This window comes from Scomber scombrus, chromosome 18, assembly GCF_963691925.1.
Source record: "Scomber scombrus chromosome 18, fScoSco1.1, whole genome shotgun sequence".
NCBI lineage: Eukaryota > Metazoa > Chordata > Actinopteri > Scombriformes > Scombridae > Scomber > Scomber scombrus.
The window spans coordinates 17,063,146-17,089,911 of record NC_084987.1 but is presented as its reverse complement, the minus strand read 5'-3'; the positions used below and the strand labels follow the sequence as shown (position 1 = coordinate 17,089,911).

At 39.0% G+C, this 26,766-nt stretch overlaps 3 protein-coding genes and 1 pseudogene across 4 annotated transcripts; 3 read left to right on the top strand and 1 right to left on the bottom strand.

Annotated features, from left to right (window-relative positions):
• The first annotated feature begins 615 nt into the window (after nucleotides 1-615).
• Nucleotides 616-3,380, top strand: alkbh7 (alkB homolog 7). Of its 2 annotated transcripts, XM_062438487.1 has the most exons (4): nucleotides 616-982; nucleotides 1,633-1,806; nucleotides 1,897-2,021; nucleotides 2,134-3,380. In XM_062438487.1, the coding sequence occupies exons 1-4, from the start codon at nucleotides 701-703 to the stop codon at nucleotides 2,252-2,254; spliced, it is 702 nt and encodes a 233-aa protein (XP_062294471.1). In that variant the 5' UTR covers nucleotides 616-700; the 3' UTR covers nucleotides 2,255-3,380. The 2 variants fall into 2 exon arrangements, with proteins under 2 accessions (XP_062294471.1, XP_062294469.1); XM_062438485.1 differs by having other exon boundaries at nucleotides 1,633-2,021.
• A 387-nt stretch (nucleotides 3,381-3,767) lies between these two features.
• On the top strand, nucleotides 3,768-5,232 carry LOC133999960 (GDP-L-fucose synthase-like; annotated as a pseudogene).
• A 2,665-nt stretch (nucleotides 5,233-7,897) lies between these two features.
• gtf2f1 (general transcription factor IIF, polypeptide 1) lies at nucleotides 7,898-15,498 on the bottom strand. The gene is made up of 14 exons (XM_062438484.1): nucleotides 15,479-15,498; nucleotides 14,654-14,723; nucleotides 14,327-14,373; nucleotides 13,676-13,748; nucleotides 13,245-13,438; nucleotides 12,821-12,991; nucleotides 10,326-10,531; nucleotides 10,011-10,158; nucleotides 9,845-9,900; nucleotides 9,582-9,713; nucleotides 9,370-9,440; nucleotides 8,967-9,108; nucleotides 8,710-8,848; nucleotides 7,898-8,505 (listed from the first exon to the last, which is right to left on the bottom strand). Exons 2-14 carry the CDS (start codon nucleotides 14,663-14,665, stop codon nucleotides 8,301-8,303), a joined length of 1,596 nt encoding a protein of 531 aa, XP_062294468.1. The 5' UTR covers nucleotides 14,666-14,723; nucleotides 15,479-15,498; the 3' UTR covers nucleotides 7,898-8,300.
• A 988-nt stretch (nucleotides 15,499-16,486) lies between these two features.
• On the top strand, nucleotides 16,487-24,939 carry LOC133999958 (adhesion G protein-coupled receptor E1-like). The gene is made up of 22 exons (XM_062439306.1): nucleotides 16,487-16,520; nucleotides 17,032-17,070; nucleotides 17,162-17,530; nucleotides 17,824-17,955; nucleotides 18,120-18,266; nucleotides 18,413-18,538; nucleotides 19,015-19,158; nucleotides 19,508-19,654; nucleotides 19,738-19,884; nucleotides 19,960-19,997; nucleotides 20,160-20,240; nucleotides 20,399-20,428; nucleotides 20,509-20,671; nucleotides 20,764-20,877; nucleotides 20,958-21,133; nucleotides 21,246-21,440; nucleotides 22,319-22,522; nucleotides 22,705-22,946; nucleotides 23,045-23,111; nucleotides 23,928-24,019; nucleotides 24,461-24,620; nucleotides 24,865-24,939. Exons 1-22 carry the CDS (start codon nucleotides 16,487-16,489, stop codon nucleotides 24,937-24,939), a joined length of 2,922 nt encoding a protein of 973 aa, XP_062295290.1.
• Nucleotides 24,940-26,766: the final 1,827 nt, after the last annotated feature.

Sequence of the window (26,766 nt, the reverse complement as noted above, 5' to 3'; positions counted from 1 at the left end):
CATTTAATGCTCAGTATCATATGATATTAGAAAAGTAAACCGAGACAAACTCTGCATGTTTGTATTAATAGAGAATTATTTACTTTTTCTTTATAAGACACAATGTATACAGGGAGTCGTCAAACCTAAATTAAACCATACCAGGTTGGACAAAGGCTAGGTTACAGTGAGGTAAAATGTTTAATTATTGAAGAACAGCTCTCTTCCCACAAATCATATCAACAATTTAAAGATCAACTTTACTTGGTGACACAAATGGTCAAGGCTTATCATTCAATGTGTCAATATTGTATCCTCAATCAAAAAGGTTATTTCAAAGGAACATATAGTAACATCCACAAAATGTGTCATGAATCAATGTAACATTTCCTTGCCATGGATAGCTTACTACCACACTATCGGCCCACATCACCATTTAAAGTTATTATTTAGAAGACAATATTTTATTAATATTATTCTATTCTAGTATTTATGTTTTCGACTGTTTCTTAATATTTTCTAGTTAATATTTAAAGATTTAAAAAAAAAAAAAAAAAAACTTAAGATAGCCTACAACGCGTGATGTTGCTGTAAGACTACACCCCCCACAATACATTGCGTTCTCAATATGGCGTCTGCCATTACCCCTTGACTTTTGTCAACATACTACCAAAACTCGTACCGTGTAGCGAGGTTGACTATATATCAGTCAAACAGGAGGATGAAACTGCTGCTGGCGGTAGTTAAACGCCTTCATAGACCAGCTGTGTGCTGCAGTCCCCGGCGTGCCCTCAGCTCCTGTGCCGGCAGCGGAGGCCTGTTAGCCGCAGAGGGGACAGACACGGCTCTGGTCGTCGGATCCAGCCAGGAGCTTCTGCATAGAATCGGCTCACAGGTGGAGGTGAGGACGGGCTTCATCAGCGAGGAGGAGGAGGAAGCTTTTCTGCGAGAGTTGGAGCTAGGCTTGAAGAAGAAACGCTACCAATTTGACCACTGGGACGATGTAAGACAACAAACACATGCTTGATAGTTATCATAACTTTATACAAAATGTTACCTCATGTTGACATTATAGGTGGATATGGAGGTGCAGGGTCACGCTAAAAAAAACCCACACCTGTCACTGGTTTTACGATGATTTTTCCTCACATCTACATTTTTTTTGCCCAAAATCATTCACCATAATGTATAATTGCATGAACACTGAGTTTTCCCGTGTTTGTCCAGTTTTTGGTTGTTTTAATGTTTGATGTCTTAAAGGTCTTCCACCCTTGACGTTTTTGAGTTGTGCTTTTATTCACTCAAAAGCCTTAAAAACTGTCTTATAAAAGTGTCCTGGAAAAGAGTGGCAGTCAATACAGTTTAGTTACAAAAAACTCACCATCTGAAATAAAACACAAATGCAATGTATTTATATTTGTATATTTGCATGCTTGAAATTCTGATGTTTTCGCAGGCTCAGGGTGACATGTACAACTACAGACTCTAAGATTATCAAGATTATTAGATAAAAATCATCTTTACGTAATTTCACACTTTTGACAACCTTAATTGTCCACATAAATAGTTATTTTCGTATTCCACATATAGAGCAATGTTTTGTTTGAAGTAACAGTGACTATATCTGTGCTGTTTTCACCTTCCCACATGCAGGCTATTCACGGGTATCGAGAGACTGAGCGTGTTAGGTGGGGTGCAGAGTGTGAGGAGGTCTTGACTCGTGTCCGATCTATAGCGTTTGCTGAGGGTAGCCCACTCCTCGGGCCTGTGCACGTCCTAGATCTGGACAAGACTGGCTACATCAAGCCTCATATCGACAGCGTCAAGGTAAATGGACAACATCTTCAGCAACTTAACTCTAATAATGCCAGCTGCATTTTTTCTCTCCTTTTGTCTGATCATCTTCTAATTTTTCAGTTTTGTGGCACCACTATCGCTGGATTGAGTCTCCTGTCGGACAGCATCATGCGCTTGGTAAAGGAGGATGCCAGCAGTGAGTGGCTGGACATGCTGCTGCCCCGACGCTCCCTCTACATACTGAGGTTTCAAACATAGTGCATCTTTCCCAGGAACGATAATGGTTCAAAACATTTAAGTAATATCTAGCAATAAACAGTGCAGTAATGTCTCCTGCTCTCCTTCACACTCCGACAGGGACCAGGCCAGATATGACTTCACTCATGAAATCCTAAAAGATGAGGAGTCTGTGTTCAATGGACAGAAAGTGCCTCGTCAGCGCCGAATTGCCGTCATCTGTCGGAACCTTCCGGGCTAACATCTACTCAGCTTGGATGTTAACAGAGCATAACCTGAGCTCTGAGGATTGTGTCAATGACCTGCATGTCTTTTAGTTAATATACAATTGTTGTATGATGAAGTGTCCAGGACATTTAATGTATTTGGCACTCTACACTGGGCTATGGACGAGTGTTGACTGGGGTTATCAACTGAACGTTCCCTTGACTATCAGACTTCATTCACTGCAGCTTTTTTAAAGTCAAGCAATGGCTAATTTAAGTAAAGAACATGTCTCTACACATCCTCCCACAACAACTGCACTATCTTTGCTGTAGTTTTTAAATAATTTAAATTACCTCCCACTGCTGGAGGACAGCGACATGCCGAAAGTTAAGAATCTCAGCTATGTATAAAATATTTGCTTATACAAATTTTAGTTCCACATTAAAAGGCAGGAGAGGTCCTTTGATTCTTTGATCGATACTGTATATATCTCACTTTGGTGTGTTTCACAGGGCAATCTTGGTGAAATATTTTGCAGAACACTTTACCAAATAAAATCAAAGGGAACTTGGATGTGCAAATGAAGCTTCTTGGAACAATAAATACATTTATCACAGCCATTAGATTAGTTTACTATAGTGTATTTTTAGTTTAGTTTATTATCAGTTTATATTAATAACCTTTCTGTACTAAGCAACTTGTGTGACATACTGGCCACTTTATCAGATACACCTAGTTAGTACCGAGTTTGTTCCCTGGGTTTTGCTTTCAGAACTTTCTTAATTTTTCATGGCATGGATTCAACAAAGTGCTGGAAAAATTCCTCAGAGACTTAGGTCCAAATTGACATGATAGCATCACACAGTTGCTGCAGATTTGTCAGCTGTACATCCATGATGCAAATCTGCTGTTCCACCACACCCCAAAGGTACTCTTTTGGATTGAGATCTAGTCACTATGGACCAGTCTGGCTATTCTCCTCTGACATTTGCCATCAACGAGGCATTTTTTCACAGAGAACTGCCACTCACTGGTCTTTTCCAGACGATTCTCTGCAAACCCAAGAGATCTTTGTGCATGACAATCCCGGTAGATCAGCAGTTTCTGAAATATTCAAACCAGCCCGTCCGGCACCGACAATAAAGCCATGTTCAAAGTCACTTAAATCACATTTCTTCCCCATCCTGATGTTTTGTTTGAACTTCAGCAGATTGTATTGACCATGTCTACATGCCTAAATGCATTGAGTTGCTGCCACAAAATTGCCTGCTAAACATCAGTTTAACAGATGTACCTAATAAAGTGTAAAAAAACTAAAACATAACAGTACATAAAAGATTGAAGTAATTGTTAGACAGCATTGCTGAGGCATATACTGACACCCTGGGTGATGTCTACACTTACTTCAGCCCTCTAAGTCACACGTTGATAGCATGAAGGCATTAGAAATGTGATACCTTTGTATAATCTGTATTTTCATTTGTTAATTTCTATGTGACTTTCACTCGGTATATAGATTATTTGGCCATGGAATCAATGGCGGGCCAATGCGTGTTCTGGTGACTGGTTGATCTGCGTTGGTAGGCAAAACCATCCATCATGTGATGCAACAGGAAGGTGGGAAATATGAGGGAGAAAAGTGGATCTTCCTTTCTTCTAAATATGCTGATCTTGTGTTTTACAACACTAAGAACACCAGAGGCTCCATTTTTATGTTTTTCAAATCTTGATCCAAAGTGTAAAAATGTTGCATCAACACTGTGCACTAAAATATTAACAGATGCTGGGCAGACCGGGGCTGTGTTAGAGAAGTATCATCCCACTCATGCCATCCACCTAGCAGCAAAAGTGGGAAGACTATCTACACATAAGAGAGAACTTACACTTTTTGGTTAAAGAATTGTAAACTGCAGGAAAATCACTTTTAACTCCACATTAAAGTGAGGTCAGTGTGCTGACATCTACGTTGTCTTTTAACTGTGATGGCTAATACAGTGACAGTCTGATACATTCATAGAGAGACAATATCAATGACAATGTACTACAGACAGCCCAAAAGACAGGTGTCACTAAGGTCGTGTCTTGCCTGTCCAGTTGTAGTTTTCCTGGAAAAACCGCATACCCTATTCATGCCAATGTTATTTGAGGTTGAAGTGTATGTGTGTGCTAGTGTGTTGACAGGGCATATTTTCAGCAGTATGAACATTGTTAAACAGTAGTCATCCCAACCAAAGTGTTTGGTCCTTTCAACAACTTCAACGTAGAGAAGCACCATGTGCTGTCAGCACTCGTTAACAAGACATACAAAGCCAAAAGTGATTTACTCAGGCCCCTGAAAAATACATTTTGACACACACATGCACCACAAGTAATGAAAACCATACACTAACACAGACAATAATCACGTAATAGTGTCTATTCCTCCGTCACTGTCATAGATGAAGGAACTCCTGTGGATGTGTGTGGATCTGGAGCTTTAGAAGACAGTACATCTATTATCTGTTATACTACTATTACACTTATTTAATGTACTGTATATATTCAAACTTATATTGCACTGAGAATGGGAATTTCATTTCAACTTCTGTTCTACCTTTTCCAAATGTATGTCTGACTGAATTAAGGTGACAATCTTAAAAAAGTACAAAAACACAGAAACATGTCATCCAAATCCCATTGTCTGTAATATATTCTCAGGAATTATTCTCAGCTTTTATGGCTGTAGGAGCAAATTTACATTTTTGAGCAATAGAAACCATATTTCTTCTTGAGAAACTGCAGATTTCAGGGCGGGATTTATTTGTCAAAGTAAATTGTTGCTGTTTTGGTAATAGCTCAAAGCAACTGGAACCGCCACCTGCTCTCACCCTTGACGCCTCACGTCAGTTTGACATCGCCCTGTCGGACGGCCAGATGAAGAAGACAGCCAGCATCGCCAAGCTAAGATGCCGCCTCCCTGACTACACCTTCACACCCCTTAAAGAAGGTCAGAGTTCACTTCATGATAACTAAAACATAAGTAGAAAGCTTAAGTTGGTTTGGCTCTTGTCAAATTTAATGTGCTAAAATATCAACTTCATAGCAGGAAATGGAAAATTATTACAAAATAATGAAAATCTTTTTCTTCAATTTGTCTAATAGTGCTATGATACTACAAATGAGGCAGCAGTACAGATTCATGAGACTAATATCACAATGGGCCAGATGCAAGAACCACTCGTACACACAGATTCGTTCTTAAACCGTGCGTACGAGTGATTTACGAGGATTTGCCGCATTCACCAATTTCCTCGTATTTTGGATTTTCTCTTAGGTACGAACAAAATGAACGAGTGGTGCAGACCTGTCGTACCTCTCACGCACAACCAACCTGCAGTCCTCCAAAGCAATAAAACACGACTGTTACTGTCTAATTGTCTAATGGCAGTGTGCCAACGATATCATGTCTTTTGGGGGAACTCAATTTTCTCCGGGGGGGGGGGGGGGGGGGGACGACGACATCATATACTATAAGCAAGATATGATAATCACTTAATGAACACATAACACCTCCAAACGGGTACCCTCATCTCCAACTTCTTCTGCCGGCTTGCCCTGTGTTGTCATCCCGGGTGTTAGCAGGTCTGTGCTGACAGCAATCCGGCAGCAGGTGTAACATCAGCAGTTGAGCTTCAGAATCAACTGACTTGGATTTTCTTTTTAACATCACTGTATGCTGACTACCACTTAACAGAGAAATGAAGTGTATACTATGTCCCGTTCACTAAATTGCACTTCTGAATCCATAATCATGATGACATTACTCTGTTTGTAAAATAATTAGGCTATTTAGTATAAAGAAGTAGGCTATTTAACAATTTAGGTAGATATATCAGTCATTTAAATTGACAATTGAAACTATGATATAATGCAAGCTTACAATATAAATATTAGCGGCAGAAACTACAAAGCGACTTGTCCACAGCTACTTTTCCACAGTTACTTTTCCACAATATAACCTGAATATTTATTAAAAACTGTTATTCATTTAATTGAAATATTGCTTATCGAAGTAATAGTTTAACTCCCTGGCTGATGACATCCTCTGGCATAATTAATGCTCAGTCATTTTTTTTTTTTATTTCTGTGATGCTGCGCGCAACAGCTGAGACAGCGTTCACAGCACGGGTCATTTTTCCTCATTCTTGATCTTTCTCAGGACCTTTAATTCCACCAATAACACTAAATAATAATATGTGTTTCTGTTTATCTATTTCTGAGAGCGGGACCTCAGTCTGAGAGCTCGTACAGTTCTTATTTTTAGTCTTTAGTGCCATTTTCATGAATGGAGCTTCTCTACAACCTGCCGGTCGTCTGACCTTATTTGGTATTTTGGGGGCGTCATTCATGTTAATTTACTATTCTCGGGAACGCGCGTTCATTTAGAACAGGTGGGATTCATCATGTTTACGAAGGTCATTTACGACTGTTTCCTGGTGATACGAGTGTTTGGTGAATCCGACATGGCACACTCGTAAATTCCACCTCACGAAAAAAGTACGACAGATTTAAGAATAAAAATACGAACATATTCTTGCATCTGGCCGAATGTGTTCTATTTATGATCATTTATGTAACTTGTACACTGCGAAGGATATATCTTTTACTTATGTAAACAAAACCATAATGAATAACAATACAAATAACCTTGGTTAAAGATAAGACTGTGCTTCCCAACATACAAATGAGAGGTTTGAATGAATATTTGCATGCATGCTCAGCCTGGTGACAGTAACTCATTGTTGTTTTTCTGTCCTTCTAGCGACTGCTTCATTGTTAGGACATAAAATGACCAAATACTGACTTGCATCACGTTTACTTTTATGTTATTTTTCACTTCTGGTGTTAATTTCCTTCTGGATTAATAAAGTATCTATCTATCTATCTATATATCTATCTATCTATCTATCTATCTATCTATCTATCTATCTATCTATCTATCTATCTATCTATCTATCTATCTATCTATCTATCTATCTATCTATCTATCTATCTAAGAAAGTGCCTCATTTAATAATATACACACATTCTCTAGTGTACAGAAGCTTCTTTCACAGTAGGCATTATCAGGGGGGTTATTTTAGCAACACTTTTCTTAGAATTGCATAAAAAGAAATATAGGAAAAATCTGAGAAGTAAGAACCATAATCTACTATTTAACAAAAAAAGAATGGATGTATCCTTACAAACTTCACCATAGCCATCCAAATCGCCCTCATATGCAAAAAAGGACTCCCTCAAAAACCACAGCACAAACAAATGAGTCATTTGAACACCACCCCTCCAAAAGTGTGTACATATACATTAATATATACAGGTGGATGGAATGTATACTATACAGACTGGAAATACATTGAGTTATTCTTTGAACTTATCAAAACTGCAAATATATATTTTGTTCCTTCCACGTTTTATAAAAGCCTTTACAAAACCTTACTTCATATTTGTAGATTGCTGATTAAGATTTAAAATGGATTTCTATTTAAATTGTGACTAGTGTTGTATAATAATTTAATTATATTATTGTATATAATAATTTAATTATACAACACTTCTGTATTAGTAGATCCCTTTTTATGCCATATACCATAAAACCAAATTATATGACAGATGGTGTACAAAAAGCCTCGCACAGCTGCAGATTTTAGGTTTTATTGAAAAAGATTCAAACAAAGAAAAACAAGTTAAAGATTTTTTTCATTCATTAAGCTCTAAGTTAAACTGTTTACACATGGAGAATAACCACACACAGTTTGAGTTATTTTCCCTCTCGACATTAACAAGGTTTTCATTGTTTAATATGAAACTTCAGGGTATGAAAAACTAATTCAAGATGTTTAACAAAACTTACTTTAACTTACTTTTTGATAAACACCATGTGTGACAGTTTCAACTTTTCATCCTGCGGCATGTCACAGCACAACCTGTTTTGAAACAGACACAAAGCCTCTCCAGCAGTGTCAGGGGTGTTTCTGAAAATACTAAAACTTTTCACTTTCAGTGGTCCTCTCTACCGCCTCTCCATCCCCCACTTACATTGGTTATTCAGTGAGGTAGAAGTGCATTTTTTCGTTAATATTCTTGCGCTCTGGGTTGAGCCGCTTCAGGATCTGTGCCAGCACGTTGACAGTCTGCTCACTGCTCAAACCAGTGCGCTTGGTCTGGAACTTCTTCAGCAGGTCTTTGGTGGTCATTGGTTTACGGATCAGGTAGCGCCGGACCGCTTCCTCTGTTAGCTGTACATCACTGTGAGGGAGATGGATAGAAGAGACACTGGGTTTATACTTTTCACAAATGCCTAGTCAAACTATTTCTCTTTTGGCTTAAAGTTAAATGAATGTTTGCATTATGATGTCAGCTTTGTAAACCGATATATTTTACAATTTTGCAGTGTGAGAGAGGAAATAACATTATATTTCTTAGAGGCATAAAGCATGACTGTTAAAGTACCTGGAGCTTGGTGTGGATTTTCCTGATGGGGGCTGAGGCGTGCTCTTCCCAGAAGGAACAGGACTCTGACTGCTAGGCTCCATCTTCAGCCTTTTGGCAGCTGGTGAGTCAGTGCCAGGCCCTTGAGGATGTCTTTTACCTGTTGGAAAGGGAGGTTTAGTTGGTGTGGAATCATGACAGGGGGACAGCCACTTTTGAGAGCGTTACATTAAAACATCAAACATCTGTCATGCATGGGTTTGTGTACGAACAAACACCTTGCTCTAGCTTGCTGGCAGCGGCACGGAGTGTGCTGGAGGTTGTGGCAGAGTCTATGGATGGTGTTCCAGGGCGGCTGCCAGTCTTGGAGCTTCCTGCGGAGCCACGCCCACCTCCACGTTTAGGAGGTGTGCGTTTTTTCTAAGACAGAGAGAAAGAGAAGGAGCAAAACACAGATGTTTAAAACCCACATATATACAAAACCATTCACATACATTCACCTTAATAAAATACCTGTTTTAATAAAACATTTGTGAGTCTTAATTATAGTCCATGTGACAACTAATGTTACTAATTATCCTGGGACAACACACAAACAAATGTAAAAACTGAAGATCTACATTTTGTTTTAGCAGGAATAGCCAATAAAATGCATAAACATCCATGTATTCTCCCACTCACCATGAACAAAGCGGAGGCTGTCTCTCCCTCTATGTCGCTGTCGTCCGAGCTCTCCGATTCTCCACTGCTGTCTGTGACACATAAGTCCATACAACTTAACATAATGTAACTTTTAACAGAAAGGAGTATCATTTAGCACTACTCATGTTTATTGAGACCTCATCCAGCTATGTATTTTGTCAAATTGTCATGTGTCTTCATGAGGTCCGTACCTTTTTTCTTCTTCTTGTCAACTTGAACTGGGGTTTTCTTTCCATCCTCTTCTTCTTCCTCTTCTTTTGTTTCCTCCTCGTTCTGTTTCTCTTCCTCACTTTCTTCCTCGCTTTCAGATGCTTCATCAATCCCTGTAAAGGACCACCATTTGGAAAAACAACAGCGCAAATACTAATCATTCATCAAGTCAACCCAATAAGTCAAACAGTTTGAAATGCTTTAGCTGCTGACAATTTAAAGGAAAGGTTCATCATTGGTTGACCTTTAGGGAGGTCCTCTCCTTTGCTGGGCTTCCCCTTTTCTGGCTCTTCATCCGAACTGTTTTTGGAAAAAAAAATGACATACTTGTAAGAAGAAAAAACATTAAAAACATACGTCTATTGTTAATAAAGTGGGAAATTTGTGTTCCATAAATTAAAGGATCTAACCTGCTTTCATCTGACATGTAATCCACCTCTAGACCCTCGTAGTCACCGTCATCGCTGTCTTCCAAGGCCTCTTTGTCGTTGCTCTTTTTCTTCTTCTTTCCTTTTCCTTTCCCCGTGTCTTTCTTTGTCTTCGACTTGCCTTCTCCATCTGCACAATGAAAAGTTTTGTTTTTTTGACATTTGTGACCCTTAACTAACAGGTTGTGATGTGCAGGTGTCACAGGGAGTAGCCAAGTCCTCGTTTTGACCATAATTCAGCATAATACTTTCATCTAAATTGTTGGGTAAGAACACGTTTTTTGTCTTTCTCCTTACCATCTCCCATACTGCTGTCACTGTCATTGCTGCTCATCTCCAGGTCGTCTTCCAGGTCGTGAATGCGCAGATCACCCCCTCTCCCACCCCCTTTCTTTTTCTTCTTCCCCGATTTCTCATTCTCATCGTCGTCGACGTCACCACGCTCCTGCTCCCGCAGACGTCTCTGAAGCATGATGCTGAAGTGATTCACCACCTTGTTCCTCCTGTGAAAGGAGTCCAAAATTAGCTTTTTGACACACCTCCCTACTCACCTTTGTTCACATTCTCTGGTGCTCTTCTTTTTGTGCCATCTTTAACATTAACATCCACTCCTGACTGGTCACTCCATCACTACTCACTGTTTCCTCTTCACTGCCACCTTTCTTCCTCTGGAGTTTTACTTACCCTAGTCCTCCTGTTTCTGCTCGCCAGGGGCCTCATGTACAAAGGGTGCGTACGCACAAAAACGTGGCGTACGTTCTTTTTCACGGCAAAGTTCAGATGTATCAAGAGTGAAATGACCGTGGAAATGTGCGGTGCCTCACGCCAACTTCATGGCTGGCGTACGCACGTTTCTACAGCTGTTGATCCTTTGGCGACACTTAGAGGTTATGCTGGGAAACTGTTATAATAAATAAATGTGAAAACAATTAGTCCTCAGACTGAGTGATGTTCACATCAGAACATGAACAATTAACACTGGTGAACAATTAACACACCCACGTGTCTGCAATTACAAAAGTGGATATAAAAGCATGCGCAGAGTGGTGCAGAAAATACCGTTAACAACAATGGCTGCTTTAGCAGTATTACAAGACATTGTACATGGTGTAATACGAAGAGAGCGTGTGTTCAGAGACAGAGGATTTAATGGCACATGAGGACAACTGGCTCATCAGCCGCTTTAGGTTCCCGAGGGCAATCCTCCTGGAACTGTGCGCAGAGCTGCCGCCGGCCTTGGAGCGCGACACAGCGAGGAGCCATGCGCTGCCTGTATCCATACAGGTGCTGACCACACTGGGGTTCCTAGCAACCGGGGCATTCCAGAGGGAGCTGGCCGACCGATCGGGACTGTGCCAGTCGACCTGAGCCAAGCCATGCCAGCCGTGTGGGACGGAATTATCCGCATGTCAGCCAGGTCTATATCAAATTCCCATACAATGCAGCTGAACAGGTCAACATTAAAGCGCAATTTGCAGCGAGAGCCGGTTTTCCTAATGTAATCGGAGCTATCGACTGCACACACATTGCTATTAAAGCGCCATCACATGATGAATTTGTATATGTCAACAGGAAACATTTTCATTCGATCAATGTACAGATCATATGTGATGCACAAATGCAATTAACCAACATTGTGGCGAGGTGGCCTGGTTCAACGCACGATTCTGAGTAACAGCATGGTTGGGAACAGACAAGCTGGCACTGTGCGCGATGGGTAATATTAATCCCCGTGTATGGGGGCGCACATGCTCAATGCGCATCATTGAGCATGTGCGCCCCGAAATACTATCCCGTCTTCACAGCATCGTTACTAGTCAGTGGTTAAAGTTAGTGACTTGCTGGTTAAACTATAGCTTCAGATTTTTCTAACAAGCCCCTGATTGTCTCTGTGTGCAGAGTACTCATGTTAATAACCCTGTGCGTAAAGTGTGAAATGTCTTAATCAGCGTCACCTTTTCCCCTGCGCACTGCATTAATTTGCAACAATACTGTGTGATCCTTGGGGGTAATCAGAGTCACCCACATGTGCTCCCACCACCCCTGAGAAAGCAGTGTCACCCACGATTGCGGCGACTCTCTGTTCAAACGGAGTGGGCCCCTCTTCTCTGTCCCCCCCGCCTGTTTTGGCCACACTTTGGCGTCGGGCAGCCGTTCTCCGCTTCACATCCACCTTGATGTCGGACCACTTCTTTTTCAATTCAGCATGTGTGCACTTTTCTGACCCCACAGCATTGACAGCCTCACACACACTCTCCCACTCACTCCTCTTGCGTTTATTGTTTATGCCGGAGGACAGCGTGCCAAAGAGTACATTTTTGCGCGCCTCCACTTCAGTGAGTAGCGTCTCCAATTAGCTTTCTGTAAAGTTCTTCTTTTTTCCCGTCTTACTCATTCTTTTGTTTTAATTTTCTGATCGTGCAGAGAGGAGAATCTCAGGTGCAGGGCCCATTTAAATATGATTTGCGTATTTAAATGGGGGCGTGGACAGGGAGGGGTCGGGTGTGCGCTCAATTCCACGTTGATTGGGATGTACAAAGGAAATGTGCTTGGATTCATGCGTACGCACAGATTCATACATCTGGATTTTTTTGTGCGTACGACCTTTTCTGGATTTGAGCGTACGCCATGTTTCAGTAGGAAATCCACGCACGTCTTTGTACATGAGGCCCCAGCTCTCCTAGAACTCCCCTTTTTAATGCCTTAATTCTTTTAATTTTAATCTGGACTTTCTCCGGTCCCTATGCCTCTAGCACAAACATCCATTCCTCCCTGTTCCTTCCTTCTCTTACCTGCCCCACTCCTCCTCAGCCTCCTCAGCAGTGAGAGTTCGGTGTTTGGCTTGCGGTGTGAAGTTGTACCAGCCCTGTACTGGGAAGGCCTCAAAAGCTCCATCGGGACACTGTGTAAAGATGTAGTAGGATGCGTTTTCTGTAACACCGCCCTTCTTTAAACCTTTGAACCTGACACACACATGTACACAGACATAGGGAGAGAGTAGCTGTATTGGAAACAGTTGGTCTATTCATGGAGACAATTTGATAAATAAAAATGATGCCTAGTGCTACAAATGTTTATATGGTGAACTAAATTTTCAAAAGTACAAAGCCAGTAAGGAAATACTTATATTTATAATTACAACCTTTTTTGGGGTTTGTAAGGTTGGCGTAAATGATCACATGATTCACATTGTAAAACAAATGTTTTTCTCCTCACCTCTTGCCAGCCTTGCCATTGACCTTGAGAATCCAGGGTTGATCCTCTGCTTTGAACTCGCGTGTCACAATACCAAACTTCTTCCGCCGTGCTTCCTCACGCTGCTTTTTGCCAAACTCACTGCCAGCTGCGCCTTCCGCACTCTCTTCCTCCCCATATATACGCCGAGCACTCATGTCTCTTTCCATACGAGCCTGATGGGGAAGGAGGCATGTAAACATACATGAGACTGAAAAATTATCACTTTGGTCAATGACCAAGTTATTTTTCTTAGAGTACAGATTACCTGTATTCTCTCATTTCTCTCTATGTTCTTTTTCAGTTATCACACTGCTTGTCATTTCTCTCTCGGTAGTGGCTCTGCACCCCACCTAACAGCAAGTACAGCTCAGACCATCTGTCATGAGTAGACACGCCAACATAAAACCCACCTGCGTCCAGGTTGAACAGTTGACTTTGTCTCCTGCATTGAAAGCCATGATGTTGTACTTCTTGTTAGTGTTTCTATAGGATACAAACATACATACAAACAATCATTAATTAATTCAACATGCTTGTTCCCATTGAGGGTTATGGGACGAAGAAATACACCTGCAGTATAAACAATTTATCATGCAGTCCACCAAGTCAATTTGCAAATTCACTTTTCATTTTAGCCCCAATGCAAAAGGGCTTCAACAAAAGGTAGATACATAAATATAGAATCAAAAACTGTCAAATAGCATACATTCCCTTCCATAAATATAGTACAGTAAATACATGTAACAGTTAGTTACTGCAGATCTGTTTAAACTCAAGTTGGCATATGTGGTGCATGACATTAAAAATAAATCTAGATCCAGTAACGGAGCATCTGACTACACATGTTGCACAAGTACATTGCAATAAGTGAAGCTTGGAGTGATAAATAGTCAACAAATAGCTGCAAAGAAAAAACAAGCACTTCTAAAAGCATTGTTTTCAGAAAAGAAACCCCTATTTTTTCAGTTTGTATTACACCACAAAGTAGTACAAGGACTTTTCCAGATGTGTTCCTGTGTGTATATCCGTCCATGTGGTGCGTTAACGTGCATATTACTCACTTGGGGACTCGCACAGTGTATTCAGTGCCAGAGGAACTGCTGCTCCCCTGTAAGACAAACACATCCACAGATTTTTTTTTAGCAGGCTTAATCTCAGCACTGGAACCAGCACCAAAAAGTCCACAGTGTGTTTTTAACTTAATCACAGCAGCATGGCATGATGGGCTGAGGTAAATGAAAGAATACAACTGTCTACATGATATGGAGAAAGACTGAAAGCACTGAAAGCTATCATACAGTTTGACTGTCATACGTTTACAACAGGGCATGTCATGGCACAACAAGACCAGATGTATTATGCATTTTAGCAGTAGTGTCATAACTTACCAGCGACGTCATGACTTATCCTCTGTGTTGACTTTGCACGTCAACAGTTGCTTCAGACAAGCTGGCTTCACTGTTGAAAACAGCATAGTTGCGTTAATAATAGGCTTCATCGGATTCTGTGAATTAAAGGCAAAGTACTCCAACTGTAGCAAACTAACGACTACAAATGTAATGTATTTCTTTATAGCAGCACACTAAAGTCTGCCGGTGTTTCGGTTTAACTGGTGACCGTGTTAACTGGTGACTTTCTCACATTACATTACGTTATGAGAGGTGAATGAGTCTTCTGAGCACAATTTAACTTACATACATGGTTAGCATAATTTAAAGGTTAAACACAAATTATTATGTAATCAAAAAGGGATTAAACTACAATTACAGGCTTTTAGGAGAACACCAGTAAACACGGCCGTCAGTTAAACCATAACACCGGACAATTCACTGTCCTGCACAATAACTACCGACATACTGTTTTTTCACAAGTGAAACATTTCTAAAGGACTTTTTTATAAACCACTGAACACCGAATTCCTGTTTTGACAAGGGGGCTACATTATTATTACAACACTAGTCAGGAAACGCAATATAAAACCTGATAACGCTATCCACTGAGTAGTATTTTGTTGAAAGAGGCACCGTTAACGTTAGCTCCTAATGCTAAATAAACGCCAAATGGTTTAGTTGCAGTTTGCGGCTAAGTTATCACAAACCGTTACTAATTTAACAATTTGTGTGAAATAAAAGAAAAAACGAACACAAAGTTGTTGAAATACACCACTCTCAGATATTAACACAATAAATATAACATTTTTACGCTTCATTTACCGGTGCTCCTCCAATTCGTTCCGTCAGCTTACGTAGTCGGTAGGAAACCTACACAAGAACGATGGTTCCTAGCCAGGTCCTTTCTTTTGATTGGCTTATGGGGGCTCCGCTTGTCCCCATACTGTATGCTCACAGATAAAAGATCACTCTTGTGTACATTTGTGACCACAGATCACAGAGCAATGAATATGACAATGTATGCCTCAACAAGTGTATCAAGTATTAACCATGAACGTTTTCAGAGAATATATAAACACAAGTAGAGTAAACTGGCTACGACACGCGTATAGCAGCCCAGGGCTTGGTCCCGAATCCGCAAAGATCCACATAATTGTTATTAAAACAGTATCACCGAATCAAATGTTACTGTTGAGTTTATTAATCCTAATATTGAACTGCCTACGCTGATAATATCAGTGTGCCGTAAAAACGCCGTTCATTTAATTTAACGGACTGTTGCTCCTCTTTCTGACCACCGGAGGGCAGTGAACACACTATACGGGTCAACGGCATCAAGTTAAACATAATGTAAGACTGCTGTTACAATATAAAATAAATAAACAAAACAGAGACGTGCTGTAGTCTAAGTAATATTCAGTCCACTGCAGAGTGTGTAAATTTAAGTGGGAAAATAAATTTACCAAGTAATATTTATTGCAGGTCTGACTATTGGAAGGCAATAAATGGTAGTTTGTGTTAAAGCTGAATTAAACTGTTGAAACTATCACCAACTTAAATTATATGTTAATAAACAGAAGTTGAATCTTCATAGTTTGTATTTCAGATTCATGTAAACATATTGCTTTGTCCCACTCTTCCCTTCTCGTATCCTGTCATGAGCTGTGTTACACTTAATTTGCATTGTTTTTTGCACTGATGCCAAACATTGTGAAAACAGTTTTGTTTTTTGGGGGGGTTTTTTTGGATGCTATGCAAATTCCCTAAATGTGCTGTATGTATACACAGCTTCAGCAGTAATAATAGATGTTTTGTGAAGAAGGACCTGTCATGGTGAACATATGTGCCTTTTCACTTCTCCTGGGTAAGTTAATTTGTTATGTTAATATGTTTCATATAATAGATAATACATTACCAATACTAGAGATCACTCAGGCAGTGTATAACACCACTTAGTTTAGCCATGTTAAGTCATCCTGCCTTTTTATTTTAATATCTAATAGGATACACAATAGGATATTTTTGATTTATTACTTTTTTTTAAACCAAATGCTGCAACATCTTTTTAACTTTATCAGCAAGAATAAAAAAACGCTGTATAGACTGAAAAGTGTTTTCCTTATTTATTCTGTTATAATTAAGGCTTTTTCGTGTCTATTTTTTATCAACATCATCATTACAACTTCTGCAATAAACATTTTTTTATAATTTTCTTGCAAATAAATTACACATATTTTTGATTGAATGCTTTTAATCCTTTGAAATTGTGCTATTGTGTAGATTCATTGTTTGTATTATCTTAAGTGACTTTTTCAGCTGGCAGCTGACTGCTCTGCTTAGAAGCAATAACTCTTCTTTTTCTCTGTGCCTTATAGGATCCCTCTTCATCCTTGGCCATTGTGCCTTTCCTCCTGGTATGGATGATGTTCAAAATGTCAGATATAGATTTTGGCTATATTTGAAATGTTTATTATTATTGATAGTAAGTTTTTCTGTTTCATACAGGTTCATGTGATGGATACCAAAACATAACCCATCCATGGCGCAACAAAGCATTTACATCAAATTCCTTCACCGGCTACCCCAAGGATGATGTGCATCTTGTTGGGTCATGGTGGCGCTTCACAGGGATTGGTGGAGACAGAATCATTTCAAGCTGCATTGGGTCCTCTCTAGGTGGTTCCTATTATCCCATCTATGTTCCATTTTCATATCCAACAGCTGAATCTGTAACTCCAACAACAGGGACTGCATATACTTATTATTCATCGTGCAGTAGTTACGGTCGTACGATGAGCATGGCTCTCTGTCCTGGAGGATTCTATGTATACAAACCAGCAAGTCACTCAGTCACCCATTCGGCTTATGCAACCTGTAAGGAATGATTTCTAATTGTCATCCTTTGCTTTATGCTTTAGTGTAGATAAGTCACACTCAAAGATATCCTCCAAGCTGCAGTTACAGGGATCTTTGTTTGTTTGTTTGTTTGTTTGTTTGTGTGTGTGTGTGTGTGTGTGTGTGTGTGTGTGTGTGTGTGTGTGTGTCTGTGTGTGTGTGTGTGTGTGTGTGTGTGTGTGTGTCTGTGTGTGTGTGTGTGTGTGTGTGTGTGTGTGTGTGTGTGTGTGTGTGTGTGTGTGTGTGTGTGTGTGTGTGTTATCTCTGTCTAGATCATTATGATTGTAAACCAGACTCCTGTGGACCACTTGCTCAGTGTAACACGGATGGAGGCTGTGTTTGTGTTTCTGGGTATGAAATCCCACCAACACACCTACCCACAGGTGATACATATGGTTGTGTTGGTAAGTACATTCATCTCATTGTAATAGCTGTAAATTACAATGTGATTTATACCAACTATATTTGTTTATCCCACATTGATTAAGTAGCTTCATGCACACTTAAGGTCTGCAAGCATGTACTGTATTTCCCATCTTCAAATCACATCTGTGACATCTCTTTCCAGACATTGATGAGTGTCAAAAGCCTTCAGATATCTGCGGTCCTTATTCCAGTTGTAACAACACTGTTGGATCATACAACTGCACGTGTCTGATTGGATTCAACGCAACAAATCCAGCATTACCAACTAAAAATTCCAACCCATGCAATGGTACCATTTAAAAAACAAAACATCCTGCTCTCAGTTTTTCATTGATTCAATCTCAAACTTTCTGTTGAAATGCAGTGATAATATTTTGTCCACGTACCAGGTATATGTAGAAGTTTAAACGATTGTGTTTTCTTGTTTTTTCAAAGATATTGACGAGTGTCTTGCCAATGTCTGTGGTGATAATGGGACGTGTGACAACAAACCAGGAAGTTATTCCTGTGAATGCCATAAAGGCTACCAGATAGTACCCGACGCAACTCCTGTTTGCCAAGGTCTGCTACAATATACTGTTACACATCTCCACTAAACGGGACTAGCTGTGAAATGTTTTTTATGTTCTTTAAGCTATTACCAAATACAGTTTTAATTTTTACCTCAGAATTTTCAACAGAGAGCATTTTGTTCTTGAAGAAAATCTAAACCAGTATTTTTGAAATTGAAAAAAGTCTTCCAGTTAAAGCTGTAATATGTAACTTTATACACATGAGACTCAGCAAAGATGTGGCACAGTGTTTTTTTTAAGTTGTTTTACCCCATGATTGCTGGTATGCTATGTGCTAAAAATGTCATGACTGGAATGCAAATATGTCCTTTAGATTTTCCACTGTGATGAATTAAGACAGATTTGGCTTTGTCAGCTGGACAGGGACAACTTACAAATCAAATTACCACATTAACATCATTGTTGCATAATGGGGCAACATATTCAACATTTTAACAGCAACTATATTGACTGTTCCTTCCTCAGATATTGATGAATGTTTCAACTCCACTATCTGTGGCCCTGGCTCTGTTTGCACCAACACACCTGGAGCTCACACCTGTGCATGTGAAGTGGGGTACACACCAACTCAACCAGACCAGGAACCCAGCGAGAACAACATCTGCCTTGGTATTTTCACACCTAGGTGTAGAGGAGGAAGTTTTCAGCATCTTGGAGCAGTTGGAAAACTACAATTTGATTGTCATCTTGTGTAGATTATAACAGAAAAGGGAGTCATACTGTACGTACAGACGAAGTAGGTTTCAGTTTGGACATGTAATGGCTGAAGAAAACGCAGCCATGAGGATGCTTTCATTAAAAGCTGTGCTGAGAGAGAAATGTCAGATATGACATCATATGTAAAATGGTTCAACTTTAAATATTTAGATTGTAGTGTGGCTCCATTTACATGTAGGGTAAAAATACATAAACAATGCTGTTGGTCCATTATTTTACTTGTAAAACATTTATTTGGCAGATATTGATGAGTGTGTGAAAGACCCTCCCATCTGTGGTCCTAGTTCCAACTGCACAAACTCAATCGGGTCTTACAACTGTACTTGCTTCATTGGTTATCGACTGAACAACCCAGATGTGATAGCCAGCTTGGCTAACCCATGCACAGGTGCGTGCAACTATTCACTATTAGTCTGATTTTACTATCACATGTTTTACTATGTTTAACTAGTGTGTTTTCTCACTCTACAGATATAGATGAGTGCATTGAGAAACCTGGTTTATGTGGTAAACAAACTGTGTGTACTAATGAACCAGGGACCTTCTATTGTTCTTGTCCGGATGGATTTTTCCCTTCAACAGGAATCTTGTGGAAGATGGGTGTCTCATTTTGTCAAAGTGAGTAAATCACGTATAACAAATAATTGAGATGAATGACAATTTAAGCACATGTATTTTCTGACATGCTGACAGGTCTTCAAGATATTCTAGATGCAATTGTACCACCAGAGGTAAGACCCGCCGACATAAACTGTTGTCTCTTTATTGTGCAATGGAAACACTGTGATTTTTTTAGATTTTAGAAAGCTAGACTGTACCTTTCTGTCAAGGGTCAAATCATCAGCATACAGAGCAGAAATGTCAAAAACACTCATCAGACACATTTATTGCAGGGTCAGACGAAAGAGAGAGCATTTCTTGGCAATATGGATCAACAACTTAAGAACAACACTGGTGTGGTCTTACCTGAAGCTGTATGTAGAAAATGTTTTTGTTTTTAAAGTCATGGCTTGATTTCAGTAATATTCAATATAATATTCATAATATTAAATTTGTTTCTGACTGTTTTAGTTATATAATAAGGTGGGCTAAAGGAACAGTTACATTCTCTATGTCCTGTCCCTTTTTGCAGATAGTGGCCAATAGCTTTTCTGCATCTATGGTACTTAACACCCAACACAATTCTTTAATGCCACTGGTGTGTAGTTGTTATTTTATTCATTACGATTTAAATTCTTGTAGGAGGTGTCTGGTGTTGGACCAGTTGCCAGGTCAATCAGAGTTAGTAGTGAAGGAGATGGGGAGACTGGCAGTGTGATTCTGGGCATCTCAGACCGTCTAGTTGCTGCGATGGTGTCGCCAACTCAGAACCAAACCAGAAAAGCAGTGCAGACTTCAACAGTGGGTAAGAGAAGTTCCTCTTAGTCTGAATAAACTACATTTTAATTCTCAGTGAATATCAAAGAAAACCTACTTTAATTCCTATCTATTTGCAAGATTTGAGTCTACGTATCATGGGTCCTGCCAGTCATGATGACATCAGTGTCCTCCTGTCCGCCAAAGGACAGACCATGAATATCAACCTGCAGTCTCTGGCTGAAAAGAACAATGGTGAGAGCAATTAGATTATAAAGAACATGCAATAACAGACATTGAGAACAATTTTATTTATTTATGTTTCTTGATCTCAGGTTCAGCAGCTGTTGCCTTCATGACACTGACTGGGATGGAGAGTCTTCTCAGTCATCAGTACTTTAAAACAGAAAACAAGACAGAGATGTACTCGGACGTTTTCACCGCAATATTACCCTCAGTAAACCACACCAACCTCACTGAGCCTGTCAACTTCACCATCCAACACAAGAAGGTGCAGCAGCATTAAACAAGCTAATGATTGCACACCTGCCCATCCATCCATCCATCCAAAAAGCAGCTAACTATAAATGTATTTAATTTTTCTGTTTCTCTTGTTTTCTCAGAAAGTCCCTGAATCTGGAATAGTGACTTGTGTGTACTGGGAAGATAAAAATGAGAACAACGATGAGGCAGGAAAAGAGGGAGAGACGATGCGTTGGTCAGTGGAGGGATGTTGGGTTGCATACTCTGATGAAAACAACACAGTGTGCAGCTGCTCTCACCTTTCTACCTTTGCCCTCATCATGCAAATTGGAGAGGTATATGATATTCCTTTGTACTCAGTATAAGTGTATTTTTGAAGTCAGGGACAATGGAGGAGTAACTGATTTAAAGATAAGTTACATGATGCACATACAGTACTGGAGTTGATGTATTTACATATTTTTGCCTGACAAATTTAATTTTTCTCACATCACGTGATTAAAAAACTGGAGATATGGTAGAATCCACTTCCCTCCTATTATCCTTGGGGTCAATTTGATTTGACCCCATTCAATGTTTATCATTCAAATATTAATAGTTGACATTTTTTTTGCTTCATATTTCATGACTTTTCCTAATTTGATGGGGACAACTAATTAAGCATAAAATTATCATGATGATATTTTTTCAATGTGGTGTACACATTTTGCATGCATCGATGTTTCTCTGGGGTCAGCCCAAGCTGTTTTAGCTGTGTAAAACATGTCTGTCTGTCTGTGTGTATGTGACCTAACATACTCTGCAGGTGCAGAGTTGATACTTTTTTTTTTGGGTTGATACATGACAGGGGGGGGGGGGGGACATAACTACCATGTGAACTTCGATACTTCTCACGGTGTGGGCGCGGGAAATAACTTGACTTGTGAACTCCTGCCAAAATGAGAAAGCCAATGTCGGCTTGTGAGTCCATCACATCCAAGTCCTCCAACTACACATACCTCCCCTCTAAAATGATCATCCCAAGTACAATATTTTCAATTGATGGTTATATGTAGAGCTCGAATAATGACTTTATGTCTTCATCTTGGCTGACTGCGTGTCTGGTGGGGCCTGGAACTATTTTTATTTTTAATTTCAGCAAAATACATTCACATCTTCTAGTGTGTGTCTAATCTACATGTCTCTCTCTATGTTTTGTCTTTTGCTTTTTTAGCCTCCACCACAGGATTTTTTCTTAATTTGGCTGAACCGAATATGTGTGATTGTCGGACTTTTCTTCTTTGCTTTGGCCATCCTCACCTTCCTCCTGTGTAGCTGGAACCCCAAGATCAACAACACAGCCCGTCTTCATCTCTGCCTCAACCTCGCCTTGTCTCATCTGCTGCTGCTGTGGAGTGACAGATATGTTGAACACGAGGTGCAGTAACACTAAAATGAAGATTTTTGTCTTTGTTTTAAAAAAATACCTCGTGGGCCATGACGTGTGTATTACATGTGACAAAAAGGAAGCTAACCATTCTCTGCATTGAACTAATAACTTAAATGAAAGGAGGAAACATTTAATTGTGTTTTTAAGATACTCCTTATGTGTCTCCACAGCTGGCCTGCACTGTTATGGCAGGGTTACTCCACTTCTTAGTTACTGCAAGTTTTGTGTGGATGCAGCTTGAAGCCCTACAGCTTTACCTGCTGGTCCGAAGGCTCTCCAAGGTGCAGGTGATCCAGAGAGATGGCCTCCCCAAGCCGCTTCTCTACCTGGTTGGCTATGGTATTCCATTTGTGATTGTTGGTATTTCTGCACTTGTGTACTCTGATGGATATGGTGCCACTGAGGCAGGGATGTGAGTAGGACAAACAGTAATACATGCTCTCAGTCATATTCTCCTGCATGTCAGATTTGCAGCTAGGTTGAATTTGTTCTTTTTTGCTTATGTTGCAGGTGCTGGCTTTCAAGACGTCGCAATTTCAATTTGGCTTTAACAGGCCCTGTGTTTGCTGTCATTGGAGTGAGTATATTGGATGTTATTAATTTTATTGTATAGTTTTCAATACAATTACAATTTTATAGGGGTTCCTTAAACTTCAGCTTGCCTGAACACTATTTACCAAACACAAAACCCAGAAATACAAGCCAACATGCACTGAAAGCAACTTTTTCAAAAAGATTTTGTTGGGCATCATACAATATATCTCTTGGAACTCAACAAACGTAATTTAACATGGTGCGATGCAAGTTTGCCCCTATTCATTTTTCATAGCACGTGAGTGAAGGATTGTGGGATATTAGGCGACAAGGGAACTGACCAGAAACACTAAAAAGGGAGGGATTGAAAATGGAAACTTGTAGCAAATTAGGGTGAAAAAGTGCTTGGAAACTCTGAAGTGATTCACCAAAAAAAAAAAAAAGAAAAGAGAAAAAGAAAGAAAAAGTGATGCAGTGATGTGTTTAATTTAGTTCTTCTACTACTCTACTAGCTCTACTACTGTATCCAGTAGTGGATACATTTCTGAAGGGGAGACATAGTTTCTGAGATTCCTCTTTTGTACAAAACTGACATGACTTTGTGCTGCATCGCAAAGAAGTCATGTGAATTGTTAGATAGTCGTTTATTTACACAATATTTGTTGGCAAGCAAACTACACGCCATCTTGCAGGGTGCTGCCATTCCCACAGGCTTTGTTGCAGGATTAGTTCTCTTTTCATTGGGTCTCCACTATTAGCTTCAACTCATTCAAAAACACCTCATACCATTAGCAGGTGTATTTTGGAATTACTCTTTTCCATCGCAGCTCTGCCTCTGTGTCTTTTCATTTTCTTAAAGCTTAATTGGATAGTGTTCTGCGCTACATTATGGAATCTGAGACCCACCTTGGCCAACATGAGAAGTGATATTTCTCAATCCAAAGACACCAGGTACGAGTGTTCAAGATTGTCTTTGCATATAAATGACAAATATGAAGTTTGTGCCTGGATTTTCCAGTTTGACTCATCAAATAGAATTGATTAATTACTTGGTGGGAAGTTGAAGGTGCCAATTTATGATGAACAAATAACAGTACTTGAGCTGTATATCATTGAGCTTACTACATAATATTCATTTGGATGCATATAATATTGGACACATACTTTATAGAATACATACAGATACACAGTTTTGATAGTCTAATTCAAATTTACACAATAGAGTGAAAAGTAGTGTGTACTACTCATTTTATAGTACTACTGCTACGACTACTGTATTGTGTATTTGTTGAATTGTTTGTGAGTGTTAAAAATAGACTGTAGTCAGTAGATATTAATGTTTAAAAAGTTATGTTTTTAAGATGAAAATAAATAAATCCTCATTGTTTACAGGTTGATTTTGTTCAAGATCCTGGCCCAGTTTGTCATACTGGGCTGTACCTGGATTCTAGGCTTGTACTACACGAACCTTTCCTTCCAGGTCCTCTTCATTTTCCTCAATTCCCAGCAGGGAACCTTCCTTTTCATTGTACACTGTCTGCTCAACAAGGAGGTAATCTTTAGCTCCATCAGTCTCCTATTTTCTATATCGCCTACTTGCAAAAGTCAAATAACTACCCTACTATCAAGGAATAACTATGAAGAGAATATGAATGAATGTTGAAAGATTCAAGACCCCTATTCAGACTCTAGCTCAGACTCAGCTCTAAATAATAATTTGTGATTATTTTTTAAGTTTTTCTACAAACATCTGTACATCTCCTCTTTTTCCTGAATTGTTGATTTGTGTCCAACAGGTGAGAGAAGAGTACAAAAGATGGCTGACATGCGTTTATGGAAAGGACAGCACTGTGGTGCGTCACCGGAAATAAAACTATCAAAGAAGAGTTTCTCACTGTTCATCTTTAATACATCTATTCCAACTGACTTTGTACTGTTTGTGAAATGAATGAGCAATCCCCCATGCTACAGACTGATGTAAAAAGTGCAGAATTTAACCACAACACACATGTTAATGTATTCATGATTATTGTATAAAATCTTAATTTCTGTTTTTATATATTATTGTTTGTATTAGCCCTATCCATTTAAATAACATATATACTGATTATGATAATTTATTTCAGGAGAAATATGCACATTCAGTCTCTGTGGAACAAACCTGAGGAACAAACAAATCAGGGGAGAAAAGATGATGATTAATCATGAAAAGTGAGCAGAAAACATTGAGAAGAGAGACAGAACAGAGACAAAATCATCTTTATCAATATTTTATTCATGTTTACAAATAACTGTTTTATGAATGCTAAAGGTGACCTGTATTTCAAACATGAATGTCTACATTTCAAATGTATCATTGTATTTCTATTATTGTTGTAGTTGGCCAAGGACTTGTATTTTGAACTCGTAATCAGGTTTATTTTGGCTTTTAAAACAGTTCCATAACTCATGTCGTTTTAATGCCATTAATTAATATTATTTTGATGAATACATTTGAGAATGCAAAAGGTCTTCAACAAAAGGTAGATACATAAATATAGAATCAAAACCTGTCAAATAACATACATTCCTTTCCACAAATATACAAACTAAAGTAAATGAATTTAACAGTTAGACTGCAGATCTGTTTAAACTCAAGTTAACCCTCTATAGTACTATGTTGCCTCTAGGAAACATACCAATTGTTGACCTTGTACACTCACATAATATATTCCCAAGTACAATGCAATACTTTTTAAAATTGGAAGGACCAGTAAGGAAGTAACCAAGAACAGTGTTTTTATTTGTCACATGACTCTCTGGAAGCCTTGCTGAATCCCTTTTTTGCAAACATTCTCACACAGATCAGCTCAGCCATTTCTCTCCACAAAAATTGCGGGAAAACAATTTTTCTGTTAAATGTAGTTTTTCTTTATAAATAAATGATGGAAATTTGTTAAAATTGACATGTTGTCTTGAGGCAACACCGTACCTTTATGGAAAATTGCAAACACTGTACTATTATGGATTCACAATTTGGTATTATATATTTAGGTATAAATCTATGATTGCTGACCATTTTACTCATATTTGTAATTGTTTAAAATTTAACATGTATGTTATGGCTTTTTTTCTTATTGTTTTTTTTCATTGTACATTCAACATTATTGAAACTGATTTCAATGATTTCACTGAATTTTTAAGTAGAGACTGAATGAATATACTGTTAAGAAGCATGCCATTCATCATATTTGTCTTTTTATATCTACAATTTAACCTATACAGTTGATGTTAATTGTAGTAATGTAAGGTTCAGGCTATTAAATGGTACTGTAAGCTATAGTCTAGTACAGTGGACCTGTTGAGGCTATTGTGTAAGTGTTTTTAAATCAATTTCTTTCAAATTTTGAAACAATTTTAAACAATACCTCTCTTTTTTCATTCCTTACCATAATGGTTACAGACACCCCCAAAAATAGTACCCCCCAATTTTTTTTTTTGAAAATGTCTTTAGATTGTGTTTATTTAGTTTATTTTGTGGCAAAAACAACAACAACAACAAACAAACAAACAAAACATCATAACCATTTTTTTTCCAACTGGCATAATTTTACATACCATAGGGCATAGAGGGTATGTGGTGCATGACATTAAAAATAATTCTAGATCCAGTAACGGTGGATCTGCTTACACACGTTGCAGAAATAAGTGTAGCTTGG

Excerpts from the sequence above, each read along its gene's own strand:
- alkbh7 (XM_062438485.1), top strand. The coding sequence starts at position 701 with ATGAAACTGCTGCTGGCGGTAGTTAAACGCCTTCATAGACCAGCTGTG. Across the intron at positions 983-1,632 it reads AATTTGACCACTGGGACGAT|GCTATTCACGGGTATCGAGA; the intron begins GTAAGACAACAA and ends TCCCACATGCAG. Across the intron at positions 2,022-2,133 it reads CGCTCCCTCTACATACTGAG|GGACCAGGCCAGATATGACT; the intron begins GTTTCAAACATA and ends ACACTCCGACAG.
- gtf2f1 (XM_062438484.1), bottom strand. Across the intron at positions 13,749-14,326 it reads TACACTGTGCGAGTCCCCAA|AAACACTAACAAGAAGTACA; the intron begins GTGAGTAATATG and ends TGTATCCTATAG. Across the intron at positions 13,439-13,675 it reads ACTGTTCAACCTGGACGCAG|GCTCGTATGGAAAGAGACAT; the intron begins GTGGGTTTTATG and ends CTTCCCCATCAG.
- LOC133999958 (XM_062439306.1), top strand. The coding sequence starts at position 16,487 with ATGGTGAACATATGTGCCTTTTCACTTCTCCTGG. Across the intron at positions 19,159-19,507 it reads CGAGAACAACATCTGCCTTG|ATATTGATGAGTGTGTGAAA; the intron begins GTATTTTCACAC and ends TTTATTTGGCAG. Across the intron at positions 21,134-21,245 it reads TCACCATCCAACACAAGAAG|AAAGTCCCTGAATCTGGAAT; the intron begins GTGCAGCAGCAT and ends TTGTTTTCTCAG.